This window comes from Podarcis liolepis (genome assembly GCF_965112155.1).
Source record: "Podarcis liolepis genome assembly, chromosome: 13".
In the NCBI taxonomy this organism is placed as follows: domain Eukaryota; kingdom Metazoa; phylum Chordata; class Lepidosauria; order Squamata; family Lacertidae; genus Podarcis; species Podarcis liolepis.
In genome coordinates this window covers 17305070-17324643 of record NC_139573.1, presented here as the reverse complement: position 1 = coordinate 17324643, position 19574 = coordinate 17305070, and the positions used below count along the sequence as shown (strand labels likewise).

The following is a 19574-nucleotide window of genomic DNA, read 5'->3' as shown; positions in this document are numbered from 1 at the left end:
CAGTCCCACCTATTATGCCGGACTGCCCCAAGTATGTCACCCATAAGTTTCTTGGAGAAAGGTTGCAATGTGGCAAACATATTGATCTTAAAACTAACAACAGCCTTCCCCAATCATGGCAGAATTGAGAGGGACATCAAAAGTCACAGAGTTTTGGGACAGAGAATATTTGACCCGGCAGCTGATGCTGGAATAAATCTTCCCATCATCCCTTACTGTGGACAGTGCAAAGTGGAGCTGATGAGAGCTGGAATCCAACAACATCTGAAGATTCCTCTTCCCTGATCAAGGTCCCCCTACATAATTCATGTTGGCAAACTAGTAAAATGTGGGCTAGATGGAGCTACCATGATGTAAGAGTTGTAGCTAGTGAGGGATTGCAGCCAAGGAGTGCTCATCAGTGGCTCCTGGTCAACCTTAAAGAGAAAATGTCCTATCTGCACTTATCTTTTAAGTACTATGGTGATCTCACTTCAAAGAGTCCTCTCTTCTCCTCAAAGGATCCTGTAGTTTGTTCAGCGTATTGAGAGTTGTTAGAAGACCCCTATTCCCCTCACAGAGCTACAATTCCCAGAGTCCCCTGGGAAAAGGGGTTGGTCATTAAACCACTGTGGGAATGGTAGCTCTGTGAGGGGAATAGGGACCTCTTAAAAATTCTCAGCATCCTTAACAGATTGCATGTTCCAGAATTCTTTGTGAGGAAGACACGGTTTTTTAAAGCTGTAAGGCACTGCTTTAAACGTATAGTTCAGATGAAGCCAAAGTGACAAGCTGGGTGTTATACAGTGAACAATTAAGTGTTGTTCAACAATAAATGATTTGATGAAGGCTGGGGTGGGGGGAGGTACTCATTAAATCTGCAGATGACACCAAACTGCAAGAGATAACCAATGCCTTAAAAGACAGAGATTACCTTGACTGGAAAGAGACTTGGGCCAAAACTCACAGAATGAAATTTCAGCAGAGATAAATGTGAAGCTCTGTGTTTAGGCAGGAATGAAATCAGATTCACAGGTAGCACCCGCACACTGTGTGTACCCTTCAGCAAAGAAAACTTTCCCCTACTCCAAGGATGCAGATACTCTAATCCCACCAAAGACAGCCCAAACCATCAAAAATCAATGAAGACGCTTGACAAACTGGACTGTCATTTTGTTTTGTTAACATTTTTAAACAAAGCAATGGGGGGGGGGGGAATCCAGTAAGAACGAGGCACGAACAAAAAGACATTATTAACAAGGAGGACATTAAAGAGATGTCAGCTGTAAACTTCCAATTTTCTTCTCTTCCTGATTAGCAGTAGTGGTAAAAAAAACCTAATAAAAAATTAAAAGGCAAGGGGAGAAAATGAATTCCTAATTTTTCCAGTGTCTGTCCCATTAAATAAGAGCACAAGGTCAAAAAAATAATAACCTCAAGGTTCTGTATACATAATTACAATACTGAAACATATATATAATATATGTGTTATAGAGAAAAGTTATATACAGAAATGAGGATGGACTTATGGAGCTTTTTCGCTGGCTCGTAGATGGGATCGTGGAGTCTAGAAGCTGCCATTTAGAGCAGGCGTGTTCTGGGAAGCGAGATTCTGAAACAGCTTCATGATTTTCGAGCTATTCACAACTGCAGAAAAATGTGACCTAAGGCGGAGAGCGATGCTGCAGAAGGTGAAAGCAGAAGGGGCAACAGGGAGAGTTATGAAGATGCACAAGTCCAAAGTTGCCCAAATCGATTCAGTCCACTTCTAACCCAGCCTGACCTCCAAGGCAGCAAGAGTTCTCTTTCCCTGTTGCAGAGACCCTTCTTCCCACAACATTTCTAAAATTCTGACCTGCCCAGGCTCTGCTAAGGTACTGTAGATATCAGCATCCCAGGTCTCGCTAAGCTGTATGGAATAAAAGCCAAGGATCTGACCGGCTGCATTCTGCACTGCTATCAAAGGAAGGCCTAGCTAGCTAATGCCAGTGTGTAGGAACGTTAAAAGGGTTTGTGGTTGCATAACGAAAACACATCGAGAAAAATTATTCGAGTTACAGTATTTTAAAGGAACCAATTTGCTTTCCGCTGAGGGACAGAGGAATAAAGCATGCAACTTGAGGGCATGTACTATATTAACAAACTAAAAGCATTTTAAAACCTGTTTTAAACCGCCGTGCCTCGAATTTTATGAAGGGACTGTGGGGGTTCAAAATATGAAAGCATTCTCAGCCTGTTCCCCAAATGACAATTCCTTTACCTGACCCTAGGCCAGCCTTCTTCCTGCTGCTGGTCTCTCAATAAATGTTAGGGTACTGTACCGCCTCTGACTGCCATGCTGGGCAGGGGGTCATGGGAGTTTTCATACCAAACACCTGGGAACTTGGGAAAGGGCTCTTCAAGAGAGCCCGGAGAAGTCAAAACTAATGGTCCACTGGCTTAAATGTATTGTGGAGACGCGTCCTTTGTATCCAGCAAATGACTGGTGCTGGGTGTATGCTAATAAAACAAGGGCAAATATTTCCAAATATGTTGTAAAAGGACTGATATGGGTACCGGTGCTTGGAGAGGAACAGTGTACAACACAGTCCCCCCACACACACACACACCCTGTTGGCAGAAGCTCCCTAGAAACCTGGCTGCCTCCCTCACTGTCTGGAGGCAGCAAACAGGAATGTTTGTGCCAGAAGATAAATACTGAAGGACAAGAAATTGCTGAAGACCAAAAACCTTTCTCAAGTGCATATCACCAAAGGGGGAAAGGGGGAATCTCCAATCTCTTTTCTCCTTTCTGCTCAAGAAATCTCAACAGACACATATAGGCACCAACTTTTTTTTTTCCTGACCACTGCTAAGAAATCTTTGCATAGGAGCAGCCAAATGGCTGAGTTTCTGGGTAGCAGGGCAGCCAGCTCCCCACCCCCAATACACGTACACAGACACACACTCAGACTCGCATTCACAGAAAGGCTTCCTGTCTCAATTCACGGTATGCGAGGGAGCAATCCAACAGGTTCAGCTTTCCTCTTTGCTGCAGGTCCATGTTGGCTAAAGCCACCATGATTAAATTTCAGGCTGCCATGCAGCTTTCAAAGAACAGAGACACCGCCAGCAAATAAGGCAATTATCGTAGCCTGTGGGTAACCATGCATGGGGGCCAGGTAGCCAAAGGAAGGAGGGATTTCTTATATGGGAGAAAGTCAGGTCTGGGGTGGAGCGGAGGGAAATATATATATATATAGCAATGTTATGAGGGCCAACCCACAATGGAAGAAACATTTGTTAATATATTGGCGGGAAGACAATACCTTGTTCTCGAAACCAGCCTCTCTGGAGGTGGTGTTTGTAAGCCTGGAGTGGTTAAATAGCTTTAAGGAGAGAGGATTCTATATACAGTACTTGAAATTGGGATGTCAGAAGTTATTATTATTAATACGGTTACCTCCTAGGTTAAGATTCCCAACCTTTTGGTAGGGGAGCAGAGTGATGCAGCTGCTCCTGTCGGCTGCGACAAAAACAGCAGTGGGCGGCCATTTTCCGTAGCCACGCAGAGCACAGCCGCCATCTTGTTTTGGCCCTATTCATTAACGAGAGGGGAAGGGGAGGGGGAAGGGAGCCACATCCACCTCAGGCACGCAAAGGGAGGTAAAAATATGGACCTCCGTTAAGTATTCCACTGCCCAACCACGGCCCTAAGTTGTGTGGTTCAGTGCATGGCAGCTATCCCTCGCCTTGGCACAGCTTCTCCTGCCCTCTGGGTCCCCCTACCACAACAAGTCTCTGGGTGGCAGCCACCACCTTGGTCCTTGGCTGACGGGAGGGAGTCGTCGGGGCCCGTGTGGCCCCCCAGCCCTACTCAAAAGTGTGTGCTTTGTACCACGGACGCCCCTGAGGATCCCCCTTCCTTCCCCTCTTCAGCGGGCGGCGGAGGGGCTGACTTGGGTTCCTTTTTCCTCAGCGACAACTTCCTCTCCTTCTTTAGCTTGGCCTCCTCTTTGGCTCGCTCCCTCTGCTGCTTCTTCTCCCGCTCCTTCTCCTGCTTCTCCCGCTCCTTCTGCAGCTTCCGCTCGCGCTCCTTCTCCTGCTTCTGCCGCTCCTTCTCCAGCTTCTCCTGCCTCTCGCGCTCCTTCTCTTTCCGCCTCTCCTCCTTGCTGCTGCCGCCCGCTTTCCTGGGGGGCCCACCGAGTGGCATGTTGTTTCCGGTCGGGGAGGGCAAGGCCGGGTGGAGGCCTTCGGACACCACCACCTGGCTCTGGGCGGCAGGAGGAGCCGGAGTGGGTACAGCCGACACAGCCAAGGAGCCCACCGTGTGCGCTGGGGAGAAGGAAGGGCCGCCGGTACTGCCAATGGCAACCCTCTGCCTCAGGCCGGTGAGGCTCAAAAGGCTGGCGCTGGCGCTCAAGGGCGGGTTCATGCGGTAGCTTTCCTCGTGGATGGCCCGCGAGCCATGCAACCGGCGGGAGGGCTTGTACTGCAGCTCTCCCCGCGTCTCCCGCCATTTCTTCAGCTGCGTGGCGTTCTCCCGCTCCACAAGGGCTTCCGTCACCGGGAGGTTAATCACCTGGGCAAGGTGGGGGGGACGGGACAAAAGCAAGCACAAGAGGAATAGCCATGTGGCATCTTTCACCAATATCTGCCACACGTCCACCCCTGTCTCACAGCCCCCTCGTATGTGTAACATCTCCCAGTCCACACAAAACAAAGGCAGTGCCTGGGCAAGGCTACATCACAGCTGCAATGGAAACCACTTGCCATGTGGAGTTCCTGGTTTCTTCCCTCTGTGGTTTCTCTCTCTCTCACTTTCAAATCAGCCTGGGCAAGCAGAGGAAGGCTGCTTAACCTTTTCCGCTATGGTCCAATCAACTTCCGCCATGCCACCTTATAATTTACATTTGAGGGAATACAGGATCCGGGACTTTACCCGCATGCAGGCAAAAAAGGGCCTGGTGGAGGGCGATTAGATGCTGACAAACATGAAGGGGAAGGGTTAGGCAGAACCTTCCCGTTTGCCCTTCCTCCACTCCCAACTCACAGCCTGCTCAGGCAGATTTTGGTTGTATGAAAAAAATAAAATCAAAACCATTTTAAAAGTTGAAGGAGAAGCAGCCTTCCCACCCTCCCAAATACCTGAACTCCATGCAATTTGTCACTGGAATCATGTGATTAGCAGATTTCTTAAAGCACTTTCCACCAAGTCTACTTTTATTAGCTCATTTAAGCTCCCTTCCTCAATTATCTTACTTTAGGATTTTGAGTGCATTTGTATCTTCAGTTCATGTTTATGTGAATAAATATGGACACTGTGGATCGTCCCTTCTTTAAATCTGATATCCCTTTGATAATTTGCATTCTCTACACCAGAGGAGGGCCGATTTGCAGATCATCTAGAAATCAAACAATTGACCCCAATCTGCCTTCTGCCTTCCCCTGCCCTGTGCATCCTGACTACTTTCCCAACTGGCTTTCTGCCTGACGGATATCATGCAGTAACTCATCCTTGGTGCAGAATCCAAGGCTCCTTGTTTCCCGCTTAGAACTCTGCCCTTACGACCTGTTTCTCACCTCCTGGACAAGGAAGTTCTCTTGCATGGTATCAACAGGCAGGTTCCTTAGTTTCTCCATCGTCTCGTACATGCCTTGGCAGGAGCGCAGCTTGTCGACTGAGCCAAGCGTGTTCCGGAGCAGCACTAGGCCCACACGGAAGATTATCTTCACCCCTGCAAGTGGGAGAGAAGAATCACTCAGGGGTTGGGGGTGTGGGGGAAGGAAGGAGCTTGACACATCGTATGACAGGCACCCCCAAACTCAGCCCTCCAGATGTTTTGGGACTACAATTCCCATCATCCCTGACCACTGGTCCTGTTAGCTAGGGATGATGTAGTCCCAAAACATCTGGAGGGCCGTGTTTGGGGATGCCTGTTGTATGAGGCCAGGAATCCCATCATCCTCTGTGAGATGGGGGATAAGCTTTTTTAAAAAGGAGACTACACAAGTGGAGTTTGTAACAACCAAGGAAGCAAGGGCTCAGGAGTCACCTTTCTTATTCAGTGATGGAAAGGCAGTTCAAAAGAAAAGCCAAAGGATAGGATCCAATTTATAGCAGAAAGTGCCGTTGTTCTTGTATCTTTCCCTCCTGATTGGGTCGGCGTAAGGGGGGTGGGGGGTGGGATGCAGACACTACGTAATCAAGACACCCAAGGCCTGGCAGAGAGAAAGCGAGTGGGGACCAAGGAAGGAGCCTCACCTTCACAGAAGAACATGTCCCAGACGCGCAGCACAGAGCACCAGGGCAAGGTCCGGGAGAAGATGCACATGAACCACTCCGTCATGTACAAGATGGGGTCGACCTTGTACCTTTTCAGGTGGCGGTAGGCAATGGGAGACGCTCGGCGCAGCAGGGCAAAGAAGATCTCCCCGTCCAGCTGAATCGCCTCCTGCGCAGGAAGCACAAGAAATCTCTGGGATGAGAGGAGCACTGGGAGGAAGGGGAATCACCAACCCTGCATTTCCCCTCCCCACTACTTTCACCTTTCTCCTTTTCATTGTATCCTGCTGCACCAGCCCAAAGGAGGGCTTGAAAATCATTGAAAATCATGGAGGTTTTTTTATTTAAATTGGTTTTTTAAAATAAATTGCTTTTGGAGGAAAAATCCTTCTAAAGATAGTTTTCCATTTAAGTTACATTATAGTCCAAAGGCTATTCATCAGGAAATAAGGATTTGTTTTAAGTTTTTCATGCGTGCTAAAACTCAGTCTAAGGTGTTTAAAAAAACCCCCGTTTAACCACATCAGTTAACAAACATGGATACTTATGCTATAATGTTATTGTTTAGTTTAAAAAATTGTTTAAATTGTTATTAAGGAAATGATTTTCTCCTTCCAATAAAGTACAGCAGAAAAGTCGTCCAAATATAAACAGTTAACTTATTAAACCTCACAATAATTTCATAATTATCTGTCAACGTATTTCTAATAGCATAACCAAATCAGTAAATTTTGATAGAACTGTAAAAACTACTCTGAAATTTTATTATTCCAAAAATGAAACCTTCATCTGGTTGTAAATATTAAGATCATACCAGCAAGAATGAGTCTTTCTCTAAAAATAAATAAATGATTTAAATCAAGTCTTACTAACTAGTGATTTAAATCAAATCTTACTGACTAGTGATTTAAATCATGATTTAAATCAAATCCACCCTGAGGAATACCAAAGAAGGATGTAAAAGATCCCAGAGGGCTTTATTAAAAGAAAGGTGTAGACTTCAGCAAATCAGCTAGCCAGGTCTCCCAGCCTTTACAGATGCAGACACGGCAGGAAGGAGATGGCTTGTCCACACCCAAGCAAAGGTTTATACAACCTTTAAACACAAAGCAGCATTTGTCACTCTGGCCATGACTTCCCATCGTGGCTCCATCATGGCAAATACCAAAATCTCACAGCTGGTTCCCCTTTCTGGGCTCAGAGCCCAGAACCCCAAGCCCACAGATAATGAAGCCAATTAGCCTGTATCGAAGCAAATGAATATATACGTATATGACCTCACTGCTGCTGCTGCTACAACAACTACCAATTATTTGCAGGATTATCTTGACTACCAAGATGGTGTCTGCAGAGCTTCTGGAACAGTTCACCTTTGATTCAACACACATGGGAGAACAAAGAAGCCCAAAAGCAGCCTGAGAAGCCTGATTTCAGACCCTGAAAGTAGTTATCAGATCTGAAAGCAGCAGAGAAATACAGAGGGACAGGAAAGTCAGAGACAGTAACTAGGCAGGCCTGAAGTGGTCTTGGACCACAGCTTAAGGCTGCATGGAGCTAGAAGAATTGCCATATTTTTAATGGATAAATGTTCTGTGACTAATGGCTGTATATAAGGCAGAAATAAAGCTTCCCCCAGCATGAAACAAACATAGGAATCTGCCGTTAACTGAGCCCATCTGGCTTAGTACCGCCTACAGTAGGTTGCCAGGATTCAAGCAGGGGTCCCTCCCAGCCCCACCTGGAGATACCAGGGGATTATACCTGGGACCTTCTGCTAGCAAAGAAGGTGTTCTACCACCAAGCCAGGGCCCTTCACCTGTTGATTTTTGCCTGCTTGGCAGTTGTTTAAAAGCACAGTCTCTGTCCATATAAAACAGGGATGGGAAATCTGTCCCCCCCCCCCCAAGATGCTGCTGGAGATCCAGTTCCCATCAGCACCAGTCAACATGGCCAATGGTCAGGAGAGATGGGAGATGTAGTCCAACAGCAAGCTAGAGCACCTGGGGTTAGTCACCCCTGCTCTAGTGGGATGGGGTAACGAAAGACTCAAGACATACAGTTAGCCACTGATTCCTCTTTAGCTCTGTTGTTCATATGATTTAATTCACTTTTAACTCTATTTCACCCTGATATTTTTTCCACTGTGGGCCCACTTTTAAGCAGTCACCTGGTTTAAAGAAATGTGTCGCTTAATTGCACACATTTTAAAAAAGCAATTATCCCTGCATATATACGCAGCTGAATAATAATAATAATAATAAAACAGTTCCAAAGGGGAAAGGGCATCTTTCCTTTGTTTTGAGAGGATGCACACGCATCACGACAGGCAAGATCAGAGAAGTCGTATTTCCACCACTGAAGGGAACACCTCTTCTAAAATGGCACTCGCTGCCCAGTTATAATTAAGTCCATTATAATGGGCTGGGAAAAGAAGTCGGCAACTTGAGCCCAAGGTGAGCTCACTCTCCGGACCAGTCATCCGTGGTGGCAGGGGGTGGGAGGGCAAGTTCCAGGTTTGACTGGAGGAAGGATGAAGGGAGAAGTGAAACAGGTTGGAAAACAAACCCTTAAAAAGCTAGTCCAATAAACTGGCCCTAACAGGGAAATGAAACTGAGGAAAGAGCAGGCAGGTGTATAATTATGCGTGTCCTTGCTGCTGCTGCTGCTGCATGTTACCAGACTACAAGCCTCCCATCCTTTCCCAGGAGGGCAAGTCTCATTCCTCTCCAGAAAAGAACAGGAAAGTACTGGGCGGTTCTTGCAGGACACTGCTAAGCAGACATTCCAGTGAAGTAGTAGTGGGGGGAAACGTCTATTCATTAGTGTGTGTTTTTTGAAGAGTGCAGAAGACATTTCCCCGTAAAGAAGCCCTGTGGAAATGCCCAGGGCCTACTGCCCTTCCTCACAGGACCACAGCCGTACTCACCAGTCCAGCGCTGTAATAGCCAGGGAGGTATTTCTCACAAATTTGCACCAGGCACCAGAAAGCTTGCTGAAGAGACAGAGAAACAGAAACTCTCAACACGGATAATCTGGGCAGTCATACCCTCCAGGCTAAGGCAGTCCTTCCACTAGTTCACTGCCCAATTGCATGCAATAAACCCCTACTAGTGCATTCAGGAAGGACAGCCCAGAGAGTTACCTCCTCTGTTCTGGCTGCCATATATCCTTTGCAGTACTGTGCAGGTGGCACACAAGCAACCAACGTCCAAAAAGAAGAACAAAGGAAGCTGCATTATATTGGGTCGGACCATTGGTCTATCTAGCACAGCATTATCTACGCTGACCGGCAGTGGCTCTGCAGGGCTGCAGGAAGGGAGTATTTCCCAGGCCTACCTTGAGGAGTCAAGGATTCAACCTGCGACCTTCTGCATGCAAAGCAGGTGCTCAGCTGCTGAGCTACAGCCCTTGACTTCCACTGGAGATGAATAAACAAGGCACTACCGATGGATTGCTGTGGGCCTTATAAATTCTGCTGAAATACCATGGCTATATTTCTACGTTGGGCAATGTAAGGGTGTTGACAACTGGCCTGAGACTAAGTAACAGGGCCGAAAAGTGGCAGGTTGCCAGAGGGGGGTGGGGTTGAGAGAGTGCCCAACAGACCCTTATCTCCTGGTAGACATGCCTTGAGGGCCTGTGCGCAGTCATAAAGATTGCTGCAAGACTAGAGTTTGAGTTTGGAGGCTCTGAGACCTCTGTTTGGTTTGGTGATTAAAATGCTGGGCAAGAACCTGGGAGTCCAGGGTTCAAATCCCCACTCAGCCGGGTGACCTCGGCCTGGCCGTCATCAGCTCTTGGCCTAGCCTACTTGTTGTGAGGATAAAATGAGGAGTGGGAGGAAGCCTGCCCATCGGCTTGTGCTCCTTGGGGAAAAGAAGGGATGGGAATGTAATAATCAATTTAACAAACAAGCCCACTGCACATGCTCAGTGTCATACAGGAAAAAAGGCTGCAGCTGAGAACAGCATTCTGGGCCAGACAAGCCTCTGGTCTGACCCAGCAGGGCTCTTCTTAGGTGTCTCTGAGAGCATGGAGCAAGGTGCCGGCTCCCCTGCCCACTGCCTCAGCAGCACAAAGAACAGTTTCTAGCAGAGAAGGAACCATTGGGTAGGCCTGGTGTAAAAGACCCTCTCCTTACCAACACCAAGACCCCAAGAGTTTTGGAGTCAGGATGCTCTCCACTCCCACTTACCCTGCTGAAGATTCTCCCCAGCATATACAAACTTCGGCTCCTCCCAAACCTCATCCACCACATCCCATCCTTTTCTTTTTCAGAGAACCCACATTCTCAAGGTGTCCGCTGTCCCTCCCTCTGCCACACAGTGTCACGAAGGAGCTCCTCACCTCTGCAGGCATATGCATCAGCAAAACCGCGGCCACGGGTGCCTGTGCCTGGCAGTAGCCTTCTTCTGGCCGGTAGATGGTGTAGGCCTTCAGAATGCGGTAGAGGTCCTGCTGCCTGCGATGGAAGAGAAGGGTGATGACCAGGGATCCAGAACCTCTCTCCTAGCCTTGAAGGGGCATCAGATTCAAAATGGGACCCAGCAGGCTCAGGGAAGGATTGGAAGGTGTGACGTAGGTCTTTGGCCTCTAGGCAGTGCCACTGCTAACTCAAGACTAGGCCACAAATAAGGGCTGGGCCTCCAATGGAAAGCACAGGCTATAATGCTCCTGGGACAGGCAAAAGAGAGTGGGAGACATGAGTGTCTGACCACCAATGGGCTGTGCTACTTCTGGTGGGAGATGGAAGGGATGCAGGAGAAGGAAGAATGCTGGAACCTGAGTGAGTGCTGACAGTCTTTCCCAACCTGGTGGGCTACAACTCCCATCATCCGCACCCAGCACAGGGAGCTGGAGAGGAAGGGATGAAGCAATACCTCTAAGGCTCCTTAGAGGGCAAATTGTTCAAGTGCACGGGGAGGAAGCGCAATCCTAAGAGTTGGAGGTGCACAAGAGAAGCATGGAGACCTCCCAACCCTAGATGACACTCCTTTTGGCCACTGTAGCAAAAGCATTCCCTGCCACCCGTCTTCCATTCTCTCACCCGTGGCCTCCCCGAGCTGCAAACATCTCGTGGAAAGGGAATTGCCTGTGTAGGTCTTTTTCAATCACATCTAGCCATTTGGGATCTCCAGGCTGGCGTTCCAATTCCTAAGAAAAAAGCAGACAAGAAACAAAACAAAACAAAATGGAGAGGGAGAAAGGCTGAAAACTTGTTCTCTCTTCTTTTTCCAACAGAGAGCCTGACGTCACCCTCCCATCAGCATAGCAGCCAAGACAAGGTACTTGGAAATACCTCAAATTTCCCTGGATTTTGATCCAGAAGCTCCTTGCTGTTTGAGAGAAGTTGCCACGCTTTGGCACGGAGAGAAGAAGGGATCCCCTTCCGGCAGCGCAATTTAACCTGCAAATGAGATGGAGGAATTAAAAAATTCAGTAAGAAAGGAAAGCTCAGATCCCAGTTGGAGTCTTTCCCTCTACACAGTTGGGAAGGTGGTACTCAGAAGCTGATCTCTGCTTACCTTTTGGAATCTGCGTGACAGCCATTTGTCCCAGTGGGAAAACATGTCCAGCCATTTGAGTTCCCTCTGCCTGGCCACGTCCACTGGGATGGCGCTTTCACTGCAGGGAAAGAAGAAGAAGAAGAAGAAAAGATAAGGAAGCAGATACTGAGCTAAGGAGAAAAAGTTTGTCAGTTCTACTCAGTGCCAAGTGAGTTTCATACATGCCTATTACGCTCATTTTGCAAGAAGTACACAACATTCATGGAAAGAGCTAGAGGGCTATGCAATATACTGGTACCCTCAGCCTCTTGGCCAGCTTCTGAGCTTTCAAAAGGACACAACTACAAATTCCTTTTTTGAAAAATGCAAATTATTCAGCTGCACTGGGGAGGTGGGACCACTGGGACAGCACCAAGCTCCCCCAGCCCAGTGTCCTTCTCTTGCTCCCCAGCTTCATGGTCCCTGCGAGTCCCCCTCTTCCAAACCCTTCTAGGAAAAGGGATTGGCAGGACAAGCCCTCCAGGCAGGTAACAAACACTTTCTGAGCCAGCCACCCTCTACTTGCTACCCTGAACATACCATCTTTGTAATTTCTACTCAACACATGGGAAAATCCTAGACTGAGCTTTCGTTCCGTCAAACTCATTGCTCTTGGTTTGTGGCCACCAAGGAGATTGTGGGAGGGCATTGAGAAATGGAGCAGTTTCCTCCTGCGTAACCTGAGAAAATGTTACCGGGTAAGGTTCCAGTCAGAGCGTCTGTGGTTTCCCACTATCCATTCCTGCCTCCGGGCTCACCAACCGTGTACTACATGACTACAAGCACATGCAAGATTCACAATGTATTCAGCTTTCCTCGCTCCTCCCCCACAAAAGAAAACTTCAAAGAGTATCCAGGGATAACTCCGTTGAGCATGAATGAAAGTAAGAAGCCCTTCAGCTAGTCGTGATGTGATTCACAGTTAGCTGGGCTGCGGGGCAACAGGCAATTCAAGCTTGTCCTCTTTTTTTAAAATACATTTTCAAAATATAAACACACAAAAGAAAGAAAGGAAAAAAAGACAACTCAAGCTTGTCCTTTTATTGGCAGGGCGAGAAGAGTGAGGTGCTAATTTCACTTGCTTCCACCCCTTACCCCGCATCAGTTTCAGTCAAGAGGCCTTAGGGAAGGCGAACATACAGTAGGATCTGGGCAGGGCTCCTTTTAACAGAACCCAGCAAGAAACAGGAAGTGTGGTTTGCCAAACAGGAAGTGGTGGGGCTGCTTAATTGAAAAAAGCCAGGGAAGGAGTTTGGTGGGGAAGGAACAGCAGTTTTCTCCCACGGCCACACCCATCGGAGGAAACCAGTGGCTGGTGCTTTTGTGGGGCTCCACTTCTCTGCAAGGCAACCTACAAGACTCCAGCACTATAAGGCTTTAGCCCACGCGCAGAGAAGCCAAGAACCTCCACTCACTTCCTACAGTGCATTGGGGTGGGTGCAGCCCTGGGCTTAGCCAACATCCCTATGCCCCATTTCTAGCCTGGTCTTCCTTCCACGGAACTTAGAGCAGCACATGTGGGGTTTATTTGATCTTCAGAATTTTGTGAGTGACTTGTCCAAGGTCACCCAGGGGAGTGTTGTGGCTGAGCAGCAGTTTGAAGCAGAGCTGCCTACACACCCTGTACTCAAGCCATGAGTCAAAAGCTCTACTTCGCCCCAAAATTCGCTAGAGGAACCTGCATTTCATAGCCTAAGACAAATCAAAAGAGATATATTTTAACCAATGTGGATAAGGCAGGGAAGAAAACCAAACACAAAACAACAAATCCTGAATACTGTCTCGGCTCAGCTCCCAATATCCCAGGTTCCATTTTTTTCGGCTCTAACCCTGTTGGCTGCCGATACCCATAGTTCTGTTTCTATTGACTACTGTTTACTTTGTCAGTCGTTCTTCCTCAATAACTGGCTTTCCTTACAGGTTCCAGCATCGGCCAAAAGATGACAGAAGGTGGTACAGATGGCTGAGCAGGAACAGCAGCTTATCCGCATCCAATAAGAGAAACTTCAGGCAATTGGTCCCACACCCGCCAAGCAAAGAAAGCAACCCCCCAGGCTGCTGCCACCTACATGCATTCGCCAGCTGAAACAAAACAACACCCCACTAATCCTTAACACAGACATGCCTCGTTAGGAACTCATATTCTGCAGACGAACAAGCTGACGGTCAGCAGACTGCAAAACCACTAGGAATTTGCACTTGTCAGAACTATCAACTAAAAAGGGCATTCCACAACTGAAATCAAATCCTGCAAATTAGGACTGCCAGCATAAACTAGTTTTCATATTTAATTTGCATCTAACTTTTCTTGTGGGCAAAACTGGGAACTGTTTCTTCCTGCCACATCCTTGCATCTTGTAAGAAGACTTTAAAAATGGATCCAACGCATTGCTGAAAATTCCAGCAATTAGACAGCTTACAACAGAACCTCCCCAAGCCTCCCCTTCTTCAGAAAGTGAATACTTCCAATTGCTAGAGACAAACAATAGGGAGAAAGCTGTCAGCACCACCTTGCCCTCTGGGGGTATTTGACCAGCCAGCTATTGGAAACAAAGGGCCTTAGGTGCTATGTAAAAAAGGATCTGGCCAAAGGCTCCTCTAATTCAGCGTCCTATTCTCATAGTGGCCAAACAGATGCTTGTGGGAAGTCTAATACCATGTTGAAAACTAGCGGGGGAGAAGAGGGCTGGCCTCCGATGAGGTTTTCCTCATCAAACATGAGCTCAGCAGACTTCCTTTCTCTTTAAAAGAAAACTAAAATTCTTAGGATTAGGGGTGGCTGCCAAATCCTGTGTTAGTGGCTGTTTACAGGTACATCACTTTCTAAATACACACATACACAATGTTCCACATGCCATACACACTATTCCACACTCCCATGTGAAACCAGGGCAACCGGGGAGAGGCAATGCTTCCTCCTCCACACCCTTTAGTGGCACCTGATTAGGGGGCTAGGTAAGTCTTTGAGCTAAAAGACCTCCCTAGACACCCATCAGTCAGTGTCACTTGGCATTACTATGCTCAGGAATTCAGGGTAGTGAGACAAACTTCCAGTGTGCTTAACTGCATGACTGAAGGCCACAGGCAACCACCGCTGTACAGTTACAGGTCCTGAAAGGTCAGCTTTTGAAGCCACCCAGAATCTCCCAGCTTTTCAGGGCCAGAACAGGCAACAAGTCTGGGTAGAGTGATACACTGGCATGGAGAGGAAAAGGGGAAACACCTTCCAATAGATAACGGCTCAAAAGCTCTTCAAAAGCAACAGCATATCGGTCAGTCCACGCGGCACAAATCACCTGAGCACTAATTCACTTTCTTTCCTCGCCCCATGTAGATGACAAACTGCTTTTAGAAGAAGCTGCTTGTAACTGAGGACTGGGGGAATGGTGCTCTTCAAAATAAGGAAACAAAAGCCAAGCACTCTTCCCAGAATATCTCTTCAACAGCCACAGCTGTATACACTTTATTGAGAGTCTGAAGACAATTAAGAGCACACAGGGCAAGTTGAATGTGGTCCATCCATTCCTGCATCTCATCTCCAGAAGGAGCAAGGAAGCGGTGTTAGAAACTCAGATATATAAGCTAATCGCCAAATGGCATCTTAAACCTGGGTTGCAGTTGCCACAATGGTATGTCTAGGCACCATTCCCAACCCCCAACCCCCAAAGAAGTCTTTATGATTATTATTACTATTAATTTCATTTCTACACCACTTTATATTTTAAAGAGAAAATCTCAAAGTGGTTTACGGCATATTAAAACATCAAATAAAACAATACAGAATAAACAAATTCAAGCTTCAGGGGAAATATTTCATATCCTTCTCCAAGTGACATTTTGCTTTCCCCATATTTATTTACCTATTTAATTTATATAGCTGCCCAATAACAGAAGTACTCTCGGAAGCCAGTGCAGTGTAGTGGTTAAGAATGTTGGGCTAGGACCTGGAAGATCAGGGTTCAAAACCCCACTCAGTCATGAAGCTTCCTAGGTGACCTAGGGCCAGTCACAGCCTCTTAACCTACCTCACACGGTTGTTATAGGGATTGACGGAGGAGGTGGGTGAACCATGTACTCCTTGGAGAAAAAGGCAAAATATAGATGCAATAAAGAAGCTGTTCTGCTTACCTGCTTAAGAAAGATGGAGGGGCCAGCCAGATGGAGATGTCAGTCGCCAACCTGGCATCCAGAGATCTCCATGTGGTCGCAACTAGGCCCATGTCAGTTGCAAAACATGCCTGGTGCTTGCCTGGCTAATTTCTAACACTGCCAGAAAGCAACAGGGCAGTAATCAGTCAATTCATCATCTCATTCCCTCCTAGCTGTTAGAAGACTGACAAGTGAGCAGGTGGTTGTTTCCTTTGGCTATAGTTAGCAACTACAGATGTAGAGATCCTATATGAAAATGTCTAACCTTTGACCTGCTCACATCCTGGGACAGTGAATTCCCTGAGCAACTTTGTCTCCCACCACACCACAAATGCATGGAATGGCCATTTAGAGGCAATGGCAAGTGGAGTAAGAGGCAAACCAAGGTTTTGGGGGATATAGAGTAATACACAACTGAAATATAATAGCCATGATAGTCTGAATTCACACTACTGAGACTAATGTTACAACACCACTTCCCGTGTTTGGGACAAAGACTGACTGGCATGCACGGAAGAAAGGTGGTCAGTCACAAGACAAAAGAGCATGTAGTGAAACAACACATCCAGAGAGATGGTTTGAATTTCAGGCCAATGAGGGCAGCATCCAAGCTGAAGAGAAAAAACAGAGTTATGGTGGAAAGGGCAGAGATTAAATCCCAAGTCATATTTGGATGGAGAAATGAGTCACTTGATCTAATTGAAGGATCATGCTGAAGAGATAGCTCTAGGGTTTAGGAAGACAATTAAGGCAGTTCCAAAACAGTCATGATCAGCAGCCCGCCCACCCCAATTCATACAACTGTTTTACAGAGCATCAGGAAGCCTCTGAACTCCACACTGTCCTCCTGCCTAGAGGAGAATCAATGTATTTCACCTCTTTTCAAAAACTCATGTGCTTTTTGTTCCTTTGCTGTATGCCAAGCACAGGATGATGAAGTAGGTTTAGAGGGGGAAAATAAGGATTTTTCTTAAAGAGGAATGACTGCACATTATGTTCCAAACGTCAACCAATAAAACCAAAATCTCATATTCCCCAAAAGTCAAAGATTAGAGCAAGCACTCCCCAAACTAGCGAGATACCATTCACAAAGTCTGATGGACGAGCATCTGTGGGCGATGCCTTAGGTTATACCTATGCTGTCAGGGTACCAATCTAGGCAAAGATCCCTCTCATCCCTAGGATTCTCCCCACAACCCAACTTTTCCAAGATGACAGCTTGCACCCCCTAGGGGAAGAACATCATATATTCTTTTCCCAGCACCCTAGCCAGAGTTGGAATTGTGGTCATCACTGGATATCTTGCTGAACTTGTTTGTCCTGTATAAAAGACTAACATCTCCCCTCCCTCCCTTCCCCGCAGCATGGGAAACTCATCACCTTGGTGCCAATACTTACATTGAACCAACATATTGGCTGCCCCCTAGGAAGCCATATTTGTCGGTCCTCCGGTATGCCAATCCATTGATCTCAGAATCTGAACCCATGGAGCTAGCATCATCAAGGAATCCAGAGCCGGGCAGTGACTCCATGGTGCCTGACATGAGGCTGACAGAATCCAAGTAGCTCAATGTGTCAGGAGCTGGAGGAGCCCTGGGTGCCGGGGTTCCGAGACTGGACTGGGAACCCATGTCCTGGGACAGTTGTGGAGTGGAGAGATCGTGAGGTGCCAAGCCCTCTGAAGTGGTCGGTGAAGTCTTCTCAGGAGGCGTCACAGGGCTAGGCGCTACCACTACCACTGTGGGCGATTCTGGTGGAACTGGGAGAGATTTCACCATGGTCTCTTTAGGCAAAGCCACAGCTGGTGACACCATCCCAACATCATCGGACGACATCACCGACATTCCATTTACTGTTGCCACGGCTGGCACAGGATCCACCGAATTGGTCACAGGTACCGTCTCTGCGGAAGGTTTGTCGCCCACCGGAATTACGTCCGTAACGACGGCATCCGATGCCACCTGTGCAGGAAAGGCCATGGTCCCATTATCGTTGGCCACAGCCATGAGAGACATCTCTACGGTGATCTTGGTTAAAGCTGCTTCTGTAGGAATGCAAGGTGCTGCTGTTGTAGCGCTGGTTGGCAGGTCTGCTTCCACGGCTTCCATTGTTACTGCATTGTCTGTTGCCAGGGGTGAAGCTGTCATGTTGTCTGCAGGCACCCCTACAGCCCCAGGAGCCGGGCTCACCTTCTTGAGGGCATGGAGCACTGAGTGAGGAGCATTATACCTCGGTGGGGGTGATGGGGGGTCCCCAGAACCAGTCTCCATAACAACAATGGCCCCCTCCCCCCCAACAGGGGGGGGAATGCGGCCTAGTCACCCAGCCAAAGCCTGAGCTGTGGTAAGGGGAGGGTGGGGAAGGAGAAGGAGGAAGCACAGAGCCTCGCGCTCCCCCCTGCCCTGGTAGTAGCAGCAGCAGTAGGAGAGGCAACCACCCCAGGCTGCGCGCGCATCTCCAGACTGCCTAGGCCGGAGTTCAGCCAATGAGAGTCAAGGAGGAAAACGACTTTAGCCAATCACTGAAATGGAGCACAAGTGGAACAGAAAGGGGTGGGGAGGGCCTGGAGATGAGGGCGGGGCTCCTCGAAGGGCAAACCAATCGAATAGAGCGGGCTATGGTGCGCAGCCAATCCTTAAAGGGAAGTAGGAGATGTCGATCAAAATGAGGAAGGGCGGGGGAGTACTTGCCAATCAGAGACACAGACACAAAACCAGAAATCCGTTTTCTTAGCCGGGAGGCCGGCGAAGCTCAACCAATCGGGACAGAGCTGGCTAAAGTATTTGAAGATAAGGGCGGGGAGAGGCGTGCTTAAAGAGCCCACCAGCCAACAGGAAGAAGAACCGGCAAGGATTGTCCAATCACCAGCGAGAGCGGAAATTAACCCTGCAAAGACGAACGCACGTGATGTTTATAGGCTGCTAACGGGGAAGTAAAAGCGGCGGCTCTTGTCAAATAAAGCGGCAGCCGAAGGTGTCAGCTTTTTTGAGTAGCGTGATCCTGAACCAATGGAACTCCAGGATGTGAAAATGTGGGCGCGAACGTTTCTGACGTTGCCCAGTCCAGGGAAAGGCAAGAGACCTTACTTGTCGGCTTGTGAGGTGTTACCAGAGTAGCCAATAAGAATGGGGTTTCGATTTTTAATTGACATTTCCCTAGGCCAGTCAGATTTAAAAACTGAGTTAGATAGGCGAGAGTCAGAGCCAACGACCAAGAACGAAATGAATTGTGGGGGCGGGGAAGAGAGTGATTGATGGGGCTACGAGGGTTATGATTGGAGCCCAGATTGTCAAATGAAAGGCAAGGAGGGGCCCTAACAGGAATAGAATTTCAAGAGATGCTGCCTCGACCGGCTATGTCAAGAACTTGACCAAAGTCCCAGCATCCTTTGCACTCACGTGATAGTTGTGCACACTGTGCTGGCTTGAAACGCAGTGAGGTCACTCATTATGCTTCTTAATTCGGATTGAAGCTGGTTTTGAGGGGAAGTGCATCGAAATACCTCACTGCATAAGAAATGACAGAATAGTTATGGATTTGGGCTGACTTCAAAAAGAGAATTGCTGCCCCTGTGGTGAGCCTGCATTCCTTAGAAAAGCACATTGGGCTGAAGGAGGCAACTGGAAGTGACAGAC

At 47.8% G+C, this 19574-nt stretch overlaps 1 protein-coding gene across 1 annotated transcript; it reads right to left on the bottom strand.

The window, feature by feature from the left end:
- Positions 1-1142: 1142 nt before the first annotated feature.
- On the bottom strand, positions 1143-18390 carry TBC1D10B (TBC1 domain family member 10B). Its single transcript, XM_083469156.1, has 9 exons — positions 17338-18390; positions 11770-11869; positions 11544-11651; positions 11292-11398; positions 10592-10706; positions 9171-9236; positions 6224-6413; positions 5542-5696; positions 1143-4540 (listed from the first exon to the last, which is right to left on the bottom strand). The coding sequence occupies exons 1-9, from the start codon at positions 18207-18209 to the stop codon at positions 3836-3838; spliced, it is 2418 nt and encodes an 805-aa protein (XP_083325282.1). The 5' UTR covers positions 18210-18390; the 3' UTR covers positions 1143-3835.
- Between the last annotated feature and the right edge of the window lie 1184 nt (positions 18391-19574).

Excerpts from the sequence above, each read along its gene's own strand:
- TBC1D10B (XM_083469156.1), bottom strand. The coding sequence starts at position 18,209 with ATGGAGACTGGTTCTGGGGACCCCCCATCACCCCCACCGAGGTATAAT. Across the intron at positions 11,870-17,337 it reads AGCCAATATGTTGGTTCAAT|TGAAAGCGCCATCCCAGTGG; the intron begins GTAAGTATTGGC and ends CTTTCCCTGCAG. Across the intron at positions 11,399-11,543 it reads AAAATCCAGGGAAATTTGAG|GAATTGGAACGCCAGCCTGG; the intron begins GTATTTCCAAGT and ends CTTTTTTCTTAG.